General features: G+C 46.6%; 1 protein-coding gene across 1 annotated transcript in view; it reads left to right on the top strand.

Moving 5' to 3' along the window:
• The window catches only part of LOC119465169 (sulfate transporter-like), a 215,725-nt gene that overhangs the window by 181,681 nt on the left and 16,117 nt on the right, over nt 1-17,927 (top strand). Inside the window, exons 13-16 of the mRNA XM_037725964.2 lie at nt 1,086-1,192; nt 6,465-6,531; nt 8,673-8,809; nt 10,219-10,315. Coding sequence (XP_037581892.2) covers nt 1,086-1,192; nt 6,465-6,531; nt 8,673-8,809; nt 10,219-10,315 — 408 coding nt within the window. The remainder of the gene's footprint in view (nt 1-1,085; nt 1,193-6,464; nt 6,532-8,672; nt 8,810-10,218; nt 10,316-17,927) is intronic.

Here is a 17,927-nt window from a genome sequence, read left to right as displayed (position 1 = left end):
TGGTGAGTGTCTTTGTTAAAGCTTAGTGGGCCTTCCTCATTTGGTTGCACCAGGACTAGTATAGACCCAATGGCTGTCGGCGATTTTTTCATCATCATCATCATAATCATCTAGTCATTATCATCATGCCGTCTTACTTCAATCGTGATTTTGCCTCCATTGCATGCCATCGTCGTCATAGCGTCCTCGTCAAACAGTCGCTGTCAAGCCTCTGTCGTCACACTATCATGCTCGTGTCATTGTCTTCATTCCAGCTTCTTCAGCCGGTTGGCGCCATAACGTCTTCGTCATACTCTTGTCGTCAGCCCATGGTCCTCATGCCATGGTTGTCACGCTGCAGTCGCTATACTATCGTCATTATTTCAGAATCATCTTATTTTTTTCATACCATCGTCTTCATACCGCCTCTGTCGCTTCATCGACGTCACTCCTTCGTCATTCCAAGTCTTCACTGAGTCGTCGTCATGACGTCATGCTTGTAGGTGACTTTGGCAAGCGAGTGCCATAGGAATGTGGGCGGGTACCAGAGGCAGTATAGATGGCATATAGCCGAAGCAACGGAAACGTGAGAATGACCAGCACACATTTTAAATAAACGTGAATTGAGCAACACAATGTATAACTACATTCCTTGAACGCTTGACAGTCGTCGTCAGCTGGCTTCTGCCGCAGCTTTTGGTTTTTTTTTTGTAATAGAACAGTGCCACCTACCCAGTAGCCCATGTCGGCGACAAAGAGGTTCATTGAAAAGCCGCACATACCCAGTGACGGATATACAGAAAGTCTCCTGAAAGTGCGTGGATTTCCCAAAGAGTGCTAATCGCATTAATTGGCAAACACTATTTAGGAAGAAATAACAGGCAATCACGCATGGTGTAGGCGACGCTTATATATTTTAGTACAGTGCAATTTTGGACATTTCTCGACAGCATAGTACTCAAGTAGGATAGTTCTTCTCAATATCTATGAGTGAAGCAATACATAGCAATTGAGCAAGGCCTAAGAGAAATAAGGAGAGCGATAACAATAATAGAACGGTGCAATGTCGTAAGCATAGTTTTCTAATCGGCGTGAAACTTCTATAGGCCCTGTGGTCGCTGAGCTTCCTGAGTGTGGTTTTACTGAACGCCACTTACGGACTCTTGGCCGGAATCCTCCTTGGTCTCCTGGTAATCTTCCTGGAGTTAAACGGGTAAGTAGTTCCAATAAGCGTTGTCGGTTTGAAATAAATCTAAAACATTCACCGACGATTACGACACTCCATAATGCGAAATTTCAGCGCAGCTGTATACTTCTTTTCATTTCGCTATATATTGGCTGGTGCGGACAGTCTGTCTCGTGCGGCACGTTCCAAACGGAGCGAAGTGTGGCGCGACTGCCTCGCTTAATGGGGAGATCGCAAGAGGTAGCGCGGGGGTGACGCGTGGCCGCGATTTTACAGCATCCGCCGCAGATAGATCTCCGCTCATGCAGCGGTTTGATGAACAGACGACACGCGTTACTCTGGCGCCATCTCGTAGCCATCGTTGCCGCAGAGGTCGCTTGCGTGGCACTACGCTTTTCTTCTCACGCTTTCGCCATACCCTCTCCTTCCGCTTTCCACCTTATGGTTCCGCTGAACCCCCCGCTTTCCTCCATCTCCCGCTGCGCTTCAGGTTCGCTCTCATCCTTCACAGTGTTCGTTCGCTTGGTTACGAGGTACGATGCAGATGCTCGGCACAGGAATGGGCGCCTAAGAGCTGCGCTCCGAAACAAAGGAACCAGGAACACGGAGACATAGAGACTGCAACATGGAGACGGCAACGATTCCAAGAATTCAGCCAGTTTAGTAATGAATACAGCAGAAATTAACACTGTGAACTTGTATGTCGATCAAGTTCTTTGGTAAATGAGTGAACATTTGTGACGGTGAACAAGCGTGCGTTGACTTGCATGCTATAGTTGGTGTCTCAATCCACGCCTATGCGACGGCTGTGTCAGAGTAACAGAAACCAATCTCGAAGGCGATGCTTTTGCTGACTACGTGCGCCAGAAGCGATTGGAGAGCTGTAAACGCGTCATCATAGTCATGTTTTGGTGACCCCTCACTTTGAAACGGCTGTTCTGGCGGTGTGCACCGGCCCTCTAACGAGATTTCCATTGAAGACACTGTAGGAAGTAACAGTAAATTAGTTTCGACCGATAAATAATTCTTTAAAAACTATATTTTGTCAATTTCGTGGTGATACTTTATTACGAGAATGTAAAAGGAAGGGCAAACATCAATTTTTTAATTAAGCGGCGAAACCCCAACACCAGTGTTTCAGTGTGACGTCGCGGATTTCAAACTACTTTCTCATACTGGGTCCATTGTAGCGCTCTATCTGTCCTTGAAATTTTCTAAGTTCACTTCTTTGGTCAGTTAAAATGCGATTTCGTCGATTTTGCCAATAAAGAAATCAACTAGGCAAGAGTAGACACGATCGAAATCCGTAATGTTACCGTTTTCTTTTACGCGGGACTTCAAGGTGGCTTGGCCACCCGTCTTCGGGGTCTCTTCTGGCTTACAGCGTTACAGCGTCTTCTCGAAAACTGTAGCTGTTTTGGTATTGTTGAGGGGTAATTTAGTATAGCAGCTCAACGTAATTTTATCTTTGGTGTCCTTTTATTACTGTCTACTTTTATCCTTTGTGAAATATGAGCGAATGCAGAAAACAATCAACGAAAAAAATCTACCTTGACTGGGTTGGAACCGGAGGTGTATATACAAAAATCTCTTACATCTTGCAAGCATTCATCATCATCATCATCATCAGCCTATTTTATGCCAACTGCAGGGCGAAGGCCTCTCCCTGCGATCTCCAATTACCCCTGTCTTGCGCTAGCGTATTCCAACTTGCGCCTGCAAAATTCCTAACTTCATCATCCCATCTGGTTTTATGCCGACCTCGACTGCGCTTCCCTTCTCTTGGTATCCATTCTGTAACCCTAATGGTCCACCGGTTATCCATCCTACGCATTACATGGCCTGCCCAGCTCCATTTCTTCCGCTTAATGTCAACTAGAATATCGGCAATCCCCGTTTGTTCTCTGATCCACGCCGCTCTCTTGCTGTCTATTAACGTTAGTCCTAAGATTTTTCGTTCCATCACTCTTTGTGCGGTCCTTAACTTGTTCTCGAGCTTTTTTGTTAACCTCCAAGTTTCTGCCCCATATGTTAGCGCCCTAGAATGCAATGATTGTACACTTTTCTTTTCAACGACAGTGGTAAGCTGCCAGTTAGGATTTGGCAATGCCTGCGGTATGCACTCCAACCCAATTTTATTCTTCTGTAAATTTCTTTCTCGTGATCAGGGACCCCTGTGAGTAAGTGACCTAGATAAACGTACTCCTTTACAGACTCTAGAGGCTGACTGGTGATCCTGAATTCTTGTTCCCTTGCCAGGCTATTGAACATTATCTTTGTCTTCTGCATATTAATCTTCAACCCCACTCTTACACTTTCTCGGTTAAGGACCTCAATCATTTGCTGTAATTCGTCTCCATTGTTGTTGAATAGGACAATGTCATCAGCAAATCGGAGGTTGCTGAGATATTCACCGCTGATCCTCACTCCTCAGCTTTCCCAGTCTAAGAGCTTGAATACTTCTTCTAGGCATGCAGTTAATAGCATTGGAGCGATTGTGTCTCCTTGTCTGACCCCTTTCTTGATAGGTTACTTTCTACTTTTCTTGTGGAGAACCAAGGTAGCTGTGGAATCCTTGTAGATGTTTCCTAAGATATTCACGTATGCCTCTTGTACTCCTTGATTACGCAATGCCGCTATGACTGCTGGTATCTCTACTGAATCAAATGCCTTTTCATAATCTATGAAAGCCATATAGAGAGGTTGATTGTATTGCGCAGATTTCTCGATTACCTGATTGATGGGGTCGATATGATCCATCGTAGAATATCCCTTCCTGAAGCCAGCCTGTTCTCTTGGTTGGCTGAAGTCAAGTGTTGCCCTATTAGAAATTATCTTGGTGAATATTTTATACAATGCTGAAAGCAAGCTAATGGGTCTATAATTCTTCAATTCTTTAACGTCTTCCTTCTTATGGATTAGTATAATGTTGGCGTTTTTCCAGCTCTCTGGTACACTTGAACTTGTGAGGCATTGCGTATAAAGGGTCGCAAGCATTTCAATTATGATATCTCCTCCATCCTTGATTAAATCGAATGTTATTCCATCTTCTCCGGCAGCTTTTCCCCTGGACATGTCTTGCAAGGCCTTTCTAACTTCATCGCTAATTATAGAAGGAGCCTCTGTATCCGGTTCATCACTATTTCGAATGAAAGTCGTTTGGCTGTTTTGGGTATTGTATAGGTCAGTATAGAATTCTTCCGCTGCTTTTACTATGTCATCGAAATTGCTGATGATATTAGCATGCTTATCTTTCAGTGCATACATCTTGGCTTGTCCTATGCCAAGCTTTCTTCTTACTGTTTTAATGCAGCGTCCATTGAAACGTGCTCAAGCAGTTGAAGAAGAAGAAAGACATAATTTGTAGTAAAGGGGCCGGAGGTCAGGGGAGAATAAGGAAGTTAGTAATGCCGACATGAAGAGTACTTTGTCTGTTTATTATGTGCGGGCTTGTTACATCCATATTTTGCGGCTTCCTCAATCTTCCCCACGTTATAATTTCGAATATCCCTTACTTTCTTCTTGGTGATCAGTTTTACAGTTCAGCGAATTCTATCAGATCTCTTGAGTTGGATATTGTCATGTTTTGTCGTTTCTTTATTAGGTCCTTTGTTTCTTGGGAGAGCTTACCTACTGGTTGCCTTGGTGCCTTATCTCCCACTTCTATTGCTGCTTCTGAGATCAACCTAGTTACGGTTTCATTCATTACCTCTATGTTGTCTTTATCTTCCTGTTCTAAAGCTGCATATTTGTTTGCGAGCACCAGCCTGAATTGGTCTGCTTTTACCCTTACTGCCTCTAGGTTGGCCTGTTTCCTCATGACTAATTTTACTCTTTCTCTCTTCAAATTGAGAGAAACCCTGGACGTCACTAACCTATGGTCACTGCACTTTACCTTACCTAACACTTCTACATCCTGCACTATGCTTGGATCGGCAGAGAGTATGAAATCTATTTCATTCCTTGTTTCCCCATTAGGGCTTTTCCAGGTCCACTTCCTGTTGTTGCGCTTCCTGAAGAAGGTATTCATTATTCGGAGCCTATTCCTTTCCGCCAATTCTACTAATATCTCTCCTCTTGCATTCCTAGAATCGATGCCTGTAGTTGCCAATTGCTTGCTCACCAACCTGCTTCTTCCCCACTTTTGCATTGAAGTCGCCCATGACTACAGTATACTGAGTTTGCATCTTTCTCATTGCTAATTCAACATCTCTATAAAACTGTTCTATTTCTTCATAATCGTGACTAGAGGTTGGGGCGTAGGCTTGTACTACCTTCATTTTGTACCTCCTATTCAGCTTTATTACGACGACTGCTACCCTCTCATTAATGCTGTATAATTCATCAATGTTGCCCGCTATGTTGTTGTGGACTTTCTATATAAATCCTACCCCGGATTCTCTCTTATCTGGAGGACCTCTGTAGCAGAGGACGTGGCCGTTAGTCAGCACTGTATAAGCCTCACCAGTACTTCTCCCCTCACTAAGGCCACTAATATCCACGACAATGCCTTACAATTCTTCAAATAGTCCTGCTAAGCGAGCCTCACTCGATAGGGTGCGCGTGTTGAGCGTTGTCAGGTTCAGTTTCCATTGGCGGCCTGTCCGGACCCAGAGATTCTTAGCACCCTCTGCCACGTAGCAGGTCTAACCGCCGCCTTGGTCAGGTGCTCCGCAGCCACTGGGGACTGAGGGCCATGGGTTAATTGTCGGAGTCATGAGGGAGGTAGTGGCCGAATACTGCACCAGGGAGGCCGATTCCTGTTCTGGTGAGGGAGTGACTTTTGATGAAGCTTAGTGGGCCTTCCTAGTTTGGTTGTACCTGAACTAGTATAGCCCCACTAGCTCTCGGCAATTATTTTTTTTTCTTGCCGGTGTCAGGTGCCCCTCCATGCCTGAACATGTAGTGGACTGGAGTAGGATTCGAACTTACGACCGAACTTACGATTTGAAGCCGGGTATTCTACCTCTACTCCACGCCACCACTCCCGAAAAGCATTAACGCTCCCGAAAACTCCTGTGTGTCAGAACGTGACGTTACACGGTGATCACCAGCTCTCGTAATATTTGACATTTAGCAGTGTGATGGCGCCATTGTCAAAATAGGCCTTTGTTCATCCTTTGCTGTAAACGATAATGCATGTGCGGTACATCTATTAATTTGCTAGCCGCTACATATCGAAGCCAATGAAAACGAAATGCATAAATGTTTTTACAGATTTGCTGCTTTGGACTTTGAATGGTACAAACTGTAAAAAAAAAATAACAAATGGAGTAGCATTTTATCTTTGCATTTTCAGGCACATGGGGTCTCATCTTCAGCCTTACAAGCCTGACGTCTTCGTGCCTTCGAAATTGATCTCACGGGTTTGTACTCGATCTAACTACCTAACTGAATAATAGTCCTTACAAATCTGTTACAAATCTACTGACGATTCAGATGCACTTGAACTGTGAACTCATCTTTTTAGTTTGTTTTTTTTAATAACACCGCCGTAGGCAATAGATGCTCATTCGCAAGTTCACTCTGTGTGTGTTAACCTGATGCGAATAATAATGTACTCAAAGGGCGTATGACACTAGTCTCCCTAAGCTGTTCCCATGTCATTTGAATTCACATATTTAAATACGCGAAGCTGTAGTTGCTGCCGCAATAACGCGGGCCGACGCTACTTGTTGGCCAAGAGAAGTTGTGCCCCTCACGTTGACACGTGTATGAGATCTGTGGGGAGGATGTACGACGCAATAATGAATGCGACGCAATGATGAATAAAAGAGTTCATAACAGCAATGTAGATGTGGAACAAATAAAAGCTGCGGAAAACAGCTTGGAAGTATAAGAAATGAGCGATTAAGAAATAGAAGTAAAAACAGGGCAGTATATTTTAAAGGCATTCTTCGCACACTTCAGCTGGAGATAAAAATACCGAGCCGATAAGTTGCATGATTTACTCTTATCCCGTAAAAGCACGAACAGTTCCTATACAATGTGCAATGAATTTAAGCGGACAAATGGCTCAAATTGAAAATCAGCAGTAGAGTACAATAAGTATGCAATATATCTGGAGGCCTCAAGATTCAAGGATAAAGTTCTTTGACTTATGTTAATGCAATGTAATTTGGAATCCTTTCGTGATAATGTGAATAGATTCTGGCTATAATGTTCGAAGGTGTTCAACGCATATAGCTTGATAAGCTGAACACTTATTCTCAACTTATAATAAAGCCAACAGAGGAAAGTCAAATCACATAAACACTGTAATCTATGCAGTTACTCGGCTTAGCTCACACAGATGTGGTAAAAGGAAGTGTACGTAATGTGCTTGCATTGTATGCGAGGTGCTCACGTTCGTGTTACCCTTGCTTTAGCTTCAGTGAGATTTCGTTTTAAGACTGAATTTTCGGCCTGCAAGCGAGTGGCCGAAGTGCGAGTCGGCCACTCAGCTGAAAAGAGCGCCGCGGTCACGCAAGTTGGCTTTTGGACGGTAGGAAAAGCCTGATAAGCATTGGTACGGGTACTTTGCCATAGTGCCGAATTCAGGCGTGGTACAACACCTGGCTGAAAGGCTTGACAAAGAGCTGTCTAACAATTTCCTGACGAACGAAATATGAACAGAAGCATAAGGGTTGAACGAGATGAAATCAACCTGGGGAATGAATTTGCGACCGATTACTATTTGGTGGGGCAGGTAATCAATACAACAGCCTTGTTGGACTTTCGGTGAGCGGCATGTGAAATGCACCATGTTTAATGCCCTTGAGAATCCGCCGTTCTCATTCCTATCATGGTTGGGCTAAAATGAATGGTTTGAAAGAGAACACAGTTAGCCAAAAAAAAAAATGAAGAACTCTTGTGGGGCTGCTGTGCTTGGTTGCATAGGTGATGTTTTGCCCAAAGTTTATTCGTGCGGTGCAGTCTAACAGTTTGGTAGGAGGCTGTTGAACGGAAACGAGCTCAGAATGACAGATCCTTGATTCTAAGCAAACTTAAAATTTGTCTTGCCGTCCAATTTGCTGTGAGGTGTGGACGCACTCATCCGTGGAGTGCCAGTCCTCCACGTCATGGTCCCTGATAACGGCCAACGTGTTCAGGTACTGCTGAGGGAAGACGGTGTCACAAATGACAGGGGCAGCCGTTACTATACAGGTTGTGCGCTGGCGATCTGCATCATGTAGTTGGTATACAAAGCTTTACTGCTCATGTAGGAGCTGTAGAGGAGGGGGAAGGATCCCAGAACGTTCCTCAAATCTAAGATGGTTTATTCAGAGTGACGGGTAGGAAGTAATGTCGCAGTCTGTGCAATGAACATAAAATTTCACGTGACACTTGCGACCACAAATACATCTGCTTCTCTTCGCTGCGCCACCGCAGCCGAGGGCACATTGCCTTCAATGCGCATGCAATGAAATAACGAAACGAATTTTGTCTTGTATTGTATAGCTCATTACCAGATTATGTCTGGTAACGCTATTTACGATGTTTTCTTCTTTTGTGCAACATATTATAGGGAGACACTTTGAAAATCTATCGTTTTGGTGGTGCTCTCTGCTTCGCAACACATCATAACATCATCGCTGATTTCGAGGAACTCTTCAAGGACATGAAGCCTGCTCAAAGCAAGGTGACAAAGAGGCTCCACGACATGTAAGAAAGTTTAGACGCTCAGTGAAAAGTAACCATAACAATTACTGAATCAGGTACTTCGCCGAAGTATAAAGTAGACATAATAAATTGACTTGATTTAGGATTATTGTCCTTGGCTCATAAGTGCAATAAACACACCACTAAACCAGAGCCATTCAAAAGTGCTGAGATATGCCGCTGATACTATGCGTTTACGTAAGGCCAGTGTTAGAGAATGATTGACTTGGGTCATGTTTATAGCTTTGTATATCACATAATTGTGTCTGCTTCGAGCGCCAATTGATTTTTCTACATAGTGAAAATAGCGGTTTATTAGAACACTAAAAAACAACATTAAATAACATTGGACTCTAAACATGTCTTTCAAGACCATGCTCTCCTTTATGTGGTTAAATAGGGTTGTTTATAGTTGGGGAAGAAAACGTAAGCCGAAGCTCTCAATTTAATCGCGTGCGCGAAACGCACAGCTTTACGCCCCTGATACGTCACAGATTATAAAGTGTCTTCGCTTGTTTAGATTATGTTTGTGTGGAGAAAGCTATCCAAACTCCGTAGGCTGAGTGATTGGTTCGTTTCGAATGCGTGGTAGTCCATTTTGTTGACTAGTTAGCCCCAAACTGCCACCGTTCAAACGCATGACGTCAAGGGTGGCTATAGTTCGGCAACTGCAAGCTGGCGTCACCATTCGTGTTTAGTCTTAGCGCCTTTTTTTAGTACCCAGCTATTCACGCATGCTTAGACAACCCGCCGCGGTATCTAGGGGCTATAGCGTTGCGACGGTGGGGTTGAGGTCATGACTTTGTGCCCTGCTGTGGCGACCGCACTTCCTGGGCGTGATATGCAAAAATGCTGTTGCACTTAGATTTAGGTGCACGTTAAGGATTCCCGGCTGGTAAATAATACGGAGTTCCCCATTGTAGGGCGTTCCTCATAATTAGATCGTGGCTTTGGCACAGAAAATCCCAGAACTTAATTTTCACGTTCAGGCTGAGGCTTCTCTCCCGAAAATATCACGTGACAAGGTGGCCAGTCGGACTTGTGGGTTAATGTCCAAGGGCAGCAGATCTTGAAGGGCATCGAAAGAACAATATTGTTTTTCGCAAGAACCGCCACGATAGCACTTCAGAATCTTGAAGCGCTGCTGTGTCTGTTTTTCTCTAAAATGTGGACTTCTCCCGCCGCGCGTTTCGCTGCGCGTTTAAGATTTGTTCAACATGCCCAAAACTATAATTTACGAATCTAGCTGAGCTTTGCTTTCCTGTTTAGCATCCTTTTAAAACCAATGTAAACGAAGCTGTTATAACAAAGCCGTGTTTTTATTCCCAATAGCTTTGCTTCATTACCAACTTCCTTTCAAATTGTCTTTCTGAATTGTGCATCGAACATTTCTTTGGCGAATTGTGTTTCAGTGAAGCCGACAGCGAAGCGGTGACCACAAGGACGGTAGTGATGGATTGTTCCGCCATAAGTTTCATTGACTCTGCTGGTGTTGAGGCACTCAATCACGTAAGAAATATTTTAGTTTCTTTCCTTCATTTTCCAAATGCAGCAGTGGGACCTAAATTGTTATAATTTTATGGCCTTCGTTCACTTAGGCACGCGATACAGAAGTTGCTTGCAGAAAGAGAGCAACAATTTACCGCATGCAGCCATCACATTTAACGATTGCTGCTTCGCTCCCAAAGCAGTTTCTGGAAGCCGGAATTGCTCGGTTTCATGGTAAGGCAGCTAAAGCACAAATGTCCCTGATTACGTTGGACACATTGTACTCTTGTGGATAATTAAGTGAATGTTTTCAATAATTAGAGCTTCTTGGCGGACTAGTTTGTACATATCTGATAGCATATTATTGTCCGCGCGCAAAAAAAAAAATGTTTGGCACTGGCCTCAAAGCTCCTGTTAACTCAGTATGTCCTATTCATACAGCTTCAAGAAGAAACCAACCTGCTCATAAAAGCTACCTTCAGCATTCTCGATGCCGTTATCACCATTTCGCAAAATGTTCTACACCACTCGGGCGCGCAACTGGCCCAAAATTATTCGCATCCATCGAATACTGCGGCCCGTCCATGCGTAGCGCGTGCAGCCAGCACGCGAGGAGAAGCGAGGAGGAAAGCGCCGCGGCGAGGATTGTGTCGCTACATTAAAAATTCGTCGGCCCATCCACTCCGTGAAGATAGTTAACCAGCGAAGCTGAAACGTGCGGCCCCTGTGTTTATCAATGGGGTAATCCCCAGGGTTCATTAAAGTATTTCTAAATTATGAGGTTACACACACGTTCAGCTGCGATGGAGGGAACTACGTCACTGACGGTATGCCCGCCGTTGTCGCTTGCATTCGATGTCTCGAGTTTGCCCGGCGGCGTGGTTAGCAGCATCCGCCCGCCATTGCCGCTTGCGATTCTTCGAAATTAAATTGCTTCAAAATTAAATCTGTCCCTTACGTAAGACAATGAAGGGCTCTACGCCCTTAAGCAATGGCTCAAAGCCACGTAAACGCGGCCTCCCCATTTCGACGACAGAAAAGAAGTGAAATTCTACGCTGGATTGCTGAGAGGCAACGCAGCCAGCTGTAGAAGAAGACGACGACGAGCCCGGGAGCAGTGGCACGAGCTCGTGCCGAGCACGAGCCAACGAGCCAGCTGCGGAAGAAGACGACCACGCTCGAGCCAGTGGTGATGATGATCGCTTTTTGTGGACAGGTGATTTCGCCTAGCCATATTGTCCCGACTAAAGAAGACAACTAAGTGAGGGACACGAGCGCAAGCATGTCTCTCGATGAAGAGGATAAAGTTGGCGAGGCCAATTATATATGGGCCTTGAATATAGAGCTTGTGTTTGTTGTTGCATGCACCGTAGTCCTGTGTGCTGTTCTTCGCGTCTTGCTACACTGGTGGAGGTGCTGGGTACTCCCTGATGCCCGGAACTCCTGTGCGGAGTGCAATGCCCAGTTCCAACCCGCAAACTGTTACTACAGTGGACACTCCTATTCACCGCTACAGTCGCCAACTGCGGGAACTGGGTTGCACTGCTGAGCACGACATCGCGGGATCGAATCCCGGCCGCGGCGGCCGCATTTGGATGGAGGCGGAATGCAAAAAACGCCCGTGTGCTTGCGTTCTAGTGCACGTTAAAGAACCCCACGTGGTCAAAATTAATCAGGAGCCCTCCACTACGGCGTGCCTCATAATCAGAACTGGGTTTGGCACGTAAAACCCCCGAAAGAAGAAGAACTGCGGGAACTCAGCCCAGAGGTAATGCGCTCGGAAAACTCCCCACCAACCAGCCCACCATCTAACGAGATGGCAACAGCAGGACCTTCTCAGGTGACTCTGCAGCATCCTCAAAGTCCCAAGACATTTAATGGTGACGCTTACGAGGACGTCAAAGATTGGCTCGCGCAATACGAGCGAGTCGCCAAGGCGAATCGGTGAACTGCGGAAGAAAAACTCGCACGCGTCTCCTTCGCCCTGGCGGACCGTGCTCGTACGTAGTACGAGAACCGGGAAGCCACACTGACTTTCTGCAATGAGTTTCGACCGCCGCTTTCAAACACCTTCGCAAACAACGACCGTCGTGATTCTGCCCAACAACTAATCGAGTCGCGCATCCAGAAACCGAAAGAGAGCGTCGCCATGTTTGCGGAGAAGATCACCCGCCTGTTCCGCCGCGCTGACACAGAGATGCCTGGAAGCGAAGAAAGTCCGCCATCTGATTCGAGGCGTCAATAAACAACTTTTCGCCGGTCTTCTTCGCAACCCGCCGACAACCGTTGTGGAATTCATCTCGGAAGCTACGTCCATCGAACGAGCACTGCAACAACGATGGCGACCCTTCGATCGCCCAACCAACGCCTCGAGCAACGTTTCTGCTCTGGCTGCCGGCAATGAGTATTCGCTTCGTGAGCTCATCCGGAAGGTTGTTCGTGAAGAGCTTCGCAACCTCCTTGTGACTCCACAGGAGTCAGTCGGGGCTTCTGTAGCAGAAGTAGTGCGACAAGAAATCAGGCAGACATTCTCGTTACCCGAATCCCTACCGGACCAACGGTCTGTGAGCTACGCATCGGCTGTTCGTCGTCCTCCTCCAGCAGCAGCCTACAACTCATCACCAATGGCTCGTCGTTTCAAAGAGCCGCCATCGCCGCCGTACAACGCGCAGCCACTAACCGCGCAACTTAGTCTACCTCTGGAATCATCGGCCTACGTCCCTCCGCCGGCAACTGCAGCTTGGCCGCAGAAGACGCCCACAAGTCGACCACTTGTTCGCAGGACGCACATGTGGCGCACCGTCGAACGCCGTCCTTTGTGCTTTCATTGTGGAGAAGCCGGGCACTCTTACCGTTTTGCCCGTATCGTGACCCGGATGCCAGAGCTTTCCACACACCATCCCTCGAGTTCCCTTCGAAAATAGGCGCTACAATGACGACATTGCTCCACAAGGACATCCATTCACTAGTCGACCCCGCTCTCCTTCGCCTGCACCGAGCTCTTCGCCGCAAGGTCGCAGTTACGCCTATGTAGTCAGGGGCGGCAGGTGCCCTAGCCCTCGTCGGCGAAACTAACAGGAGCGACCTTTGGAGGGGAGGTTGCCGACCGTCGAAATGCTACAAGACACCCAACACACATGCGATCGGACAATATGCCTCTGCCGTCTTCACTGTTTTCTTAGACGGACACCCAGTAACAGCGTTAGTAGATATACTGAGGCCGATTTCTCGATAACCAGCCAGAAACTTGCCGATAGCCTTAATAAAGTCAAAACATCCTGGCCTGGTCCCCACATAAGAACGGCGGGAGGTCAATTGATGACCCCAACAGGCTAATGCATGGCCAGAATTGACATCGGTAGCTCGACGTTTGTTGCCACTTTAATTATTTGGCTGGAGTGTGCTGCTAGAGAAGTGATATTGGGAATGGATTTCCTGCACGAATACGGCGCTATTATTAAATTCCGGCGCTATTACATTCCGGACAGGTAGGTCACGTTTTGGATGAACGTAGATTCAGTGTACCCTGTGACGATCAGCGACGTGAGCATTTACGTATCTTTGATGACGATGTGACCATCTCCCGCACTCAAGCGCTCTTGGGCCTGTTAACTTGCGACTCGCCAAGGTGCTCCAACATGATCGCCGAACAAATTCCTGCTCTGCTGTTTAGTCATGACGTATCAGTTGCAAAAGGCGAGGTTGACGTAACTTGCGGACAGACGGACGTCCTACTCACAAACTCTAGCCCTGAACGCCGGCCCCTTACAAGAGGTATGGCAGTCACATACGTGGAACAGCTCAATGAGGTTACCGACTGCATGACAGTTGAACAAGACGATTCCGCCGGCCTACCGACCATGCCTTTATTCATTGATGTCGGCCCAAGTTTGCTACCTACACAGAAAGAAAGACTGCTCGAGCTTATTGATGAGTTTCGGAACTGTTTCTCTTCGACTTCCAAAGTTGGCCAAACGCCGCCGAACAAACACCGAATTATCACGGACGAACCGGCCAGACCCCTATTTCAAAACCTCTACCGGGTGGCAGCGCGAGAACTTGAATTAATAGAAAACCAGGTGCAAAAAATGCTTCAAAATGACGTTATTCAGCCGTCGAGGAGTCCTTGGGCATCGGCGGTAGTGTTAGTCAAAAAGAAGGATGGCAGCTTGCGCTTCTGCGTCCACTACCGCAAACTGAACCAGGTCACTAAGGAGTACGTTTACCCGCTACCCCGCATAGACGATTCTCTCGATAGACTACGACATGCACGTTATTTCTCGTCAATGGATATAAGAAGCGGCTATTGGCAAATAGATGTAGACGAAAGAGACCGTGAGAAAACAGCATTGGTGACAACTGATGGCCTCTATGAATTCAGGGTACTTCCCTTCGGCTTATGCTCCGCACCGGCAACATTTCAGCGGCTAATCGACACCGTTCTATCAGGACTCAAGTGGCAAACGTGCTTAGTATATCTGGACGATGTTATTGTATTCTCTGCGACATTTGACGAGCACTTCAGGGGACAAGGTGCTGTTTTAACAGCGAAGCTGTTTAAGCCAGCCGTAATTTGTGGTTCGTATCAAGAAACTGCCACCGTAGCCATGGAAACCAGGATGGCGGAGGAGGGCGGCGCAGCGCACGCAGTCTCCTCCTCGCCAGCTCCCTGCCTTCCCGACCCGCGCCTCTCTCCTCTCCGCGGCGCGCTGAGCCAGAGGAAAAACGGCGAAAGATTTCACTAGGCCGCGCAAAGCTCAGACACAGTGAAGCTGGCCGATTGATATCGAGCGGCTAGTCTCCAATGAGTTCGGCGTCGCCAAGCAACAGCAGTCTTGGCACTGTGCCAACCTTGGTTACCCTGCCTGCGTTTGTGGCATGCCAGGAACGCTGTCGATCGTAGGCGCCGACGCATCCAGCGCTAGTCACGCGAAATGTCGCCAACGCGTTCCGCGTCGGCAAGTAATAGCGTTCTTGGCACTGTACCAACCTTGGTTAGCCTAAGGTCCCTGTATTTTTCAAAGGTAGCGCAAACTCCTCCTCTCCGCGCGGTTTCCTCCTCGCCCCTCGCTCTCGGCCGCCATTAGTGAGCGAAGCGCGCGGCCGCTACCGCCCGCTTCATTTCGTATCGCATGCGGCACGTCGAAGCGCTTGCTTGAAACGCGACTGTTCTGGGCGCGTTTTCACAAGGCTGTTCGTACGTAAGATGTCTTCGTAAGATATGTACTACTTTCAATTATTAGTAGAATCTGCGTCGCTCAAACGAATAAAACGAAAGCTGCGGCACCCAGTGCGTATTTATGTAAAAACGTTGTCAGGCGAGAAGGTGGTAAAAACTTCCGACGCAGCTCGACGAGTGTCCCGTTATGATGTAGTCGAAAACCGAGCCGCCCCCAGAGGCTCCGGCAACAGTCACCAACGCCGCACGCGTTTTGTGCGAACGCGGGCATAAGGCCGACGGCGTCGACAACAGTTCTGCGTGTTGCCGGTGCTGCTGCATGTCCAAGTTCATACAGCTGATAAAGCTACTATCATTACTCCGTATAGCTCTCTACAAATTTGCTATCGCAATTGATGCTTCGCCTTTCGGGTGAAACTGCGACAACTTTTTTGGTTCGAGCTAAGCGTCAGTATTAAGCCTCCGTTGATCGGAAAGGCTTCCAGGAGCACGTATACACAAAAGGGTTTAGTAGCGATCGACTTACCTCGCAAAGCCTCCCTAGGTGGCAGTCAAAGTTCTTTCTTCCGATACGGTGGAGCCATATCGCTCGCCGTTTGAGGTCTCGTTTGCCACGAGGAACCGCAAAAAGTTTGCCCCCCTTGGCAACGCTATTTGAACAACCAACAGCACAGCAAGTCGGCATCGTGCTGGAGGCGAGCGCGTCTTCAAAAATGTAGAAAGCCTACGCTCACGCACAGCGCACATGTGTCGCGGTGTTTCTACGCTCACTAATGGCGCCGTTTTCCCGCGAAAACGAAAGCCGCGCGGGGGTGATTAGTCACGTGTCAAGCCTCGTCCAATGGGAGAGCGGAAAACGGCGGAGAAGTCGGGGGAGGGGTAGAGGGCGGGGAGGAAATTCTCCTTTCCTATTCGAACAATGGTTTGCGCTACCTTTGGAACATAGAGGGACCTTAGGTTAGCCTGCCTGCCTTTGAAGCATGCCAGGAACGCTGTCGTTGAAAAGAAAAGTATAAAATCATTGCATTCTACCGACGCTAACATATCTAGCAGATACTTGGAGGTGAACAAAGAATCTTGAGAACAAGTTAAGGATCACACAAAGATCGATGGAAGGAAAAATGGTAGGCCTAACGTCGAGACACGCAGAGAGAGGTGTAGATCAGAGAGCAAATAGGGATAGCCGATATTCTAGTTGACATTAAGCGGAAGAAATGGAGCTGGGCAGGCCGTGTAATGCGCCGGATGGAAAACCGGGGCACCATTGCAGTTACAGAATGGGTACCAAAGGAAGGGAAGCGCAGTCGAGGACGGCAGACAACTAGGTAGGGTAACGAAGTTAGGAGACTTGCAGGCGCAAGTTTGAATCAGCTATAGCGCTATACAGGGGTAATTGGAGATCGCGGGAACATAAATATACGCTGATGATATATACATATATATATATATAGAGAGAGAGAGAGAGAAAGGGAGAGATTATCACTTTGTAGAAGCAATGCTCTGCAGCGTTTTTATATTTCTAAGTAATTTTGGCTTCAGAACAGCGGGCGGCTCGAAAAGCCGTAGCTCTGTGATTATGTTAAACTTCCGGCTTCGATACTGTGTGTAGGTACGTGCCTTTCCTGGATCTAAAGCTAAAAAATACAAGGATGACCAGGATTTCCTGGATATACGCTTTATTTGTATCTGTTAGCGCACCTTACGTTGGTGCTTTGGCTTATGAGGACGTCGAACCGTACTGCGAATCCTAAAATTTCTTCTGTTACATCTGTACTGCACTGTGCGTACTGGATTTTTTTTTGTAATTCTGTTCACAATGTTTCTGTTGCGAACTAGTTGCGCAATTTGTTGCAACCTAGTTGCGCAATATAGCACCACGACTCTACCCGAAGTGCATCAAACAGCTATCGTTGCGTCTGTAAAACCATTCTTGATAAAAGCCGGTCCCCTGCCACATAGGCCAAATAAAGTGGCACTTTTGAACGTCAATTAAAAATTAAATTGAGCGATATACGTAACATGAGTTACTGAATTACTATTTCTAGCAATTATCAAGGTCAAATTCGGATATGTGCATTTCAGGTGAACGCCTAATAGCATTCATTTCTGTATTAATAAGTGTATTTCTAATTCATATTCTGGGTAACACATCAATTTGCTTTATCAGAAAAGGTAGAATTGTTAGCAAGCTGTTTGCGAATTCACCACCCTCCATATTGTTATCATGTGTTTTCTTACATTTTATTCCGGAGTGTTTCTTTGCTTTGTAGTTATTTGAGAACATGCGCGACGTTTAAAAAAGAGGTTACTGCAAAGTGGATTTTTGTCAATCACCTGACGATGAACCTTTGCTAGAGTGTCTGCAAACTCCTTATTGCATTTTCATTATAATAATAAAAATAATAAAAATATAATACTCCCCATTACGCATTATTCATTCTTGTTAGGCATATG

Source organism: Dermacentor silvarum, chromosome 9, assembly GCF_013339745.2.
Source record: "Dermacentor silvarum isolate Dsil-2018 chromosome 9, BIME_Dsil_1.4, whole genome shotgun sequence".
In the NCBI taxonomy this organism is placed as follows: domain Eukaryota; kingdom Metazoa; phylum Arthropoda; class Arachnida; order Ixodida; family Ixodidae; genus Dermacentor; species Dermacentor silvarum.
The sequence above is the reverse complement of the archived record's forward strand: the minus strand, read 5'-3'. Positions and strand labels throughout refer to the sequence as shown.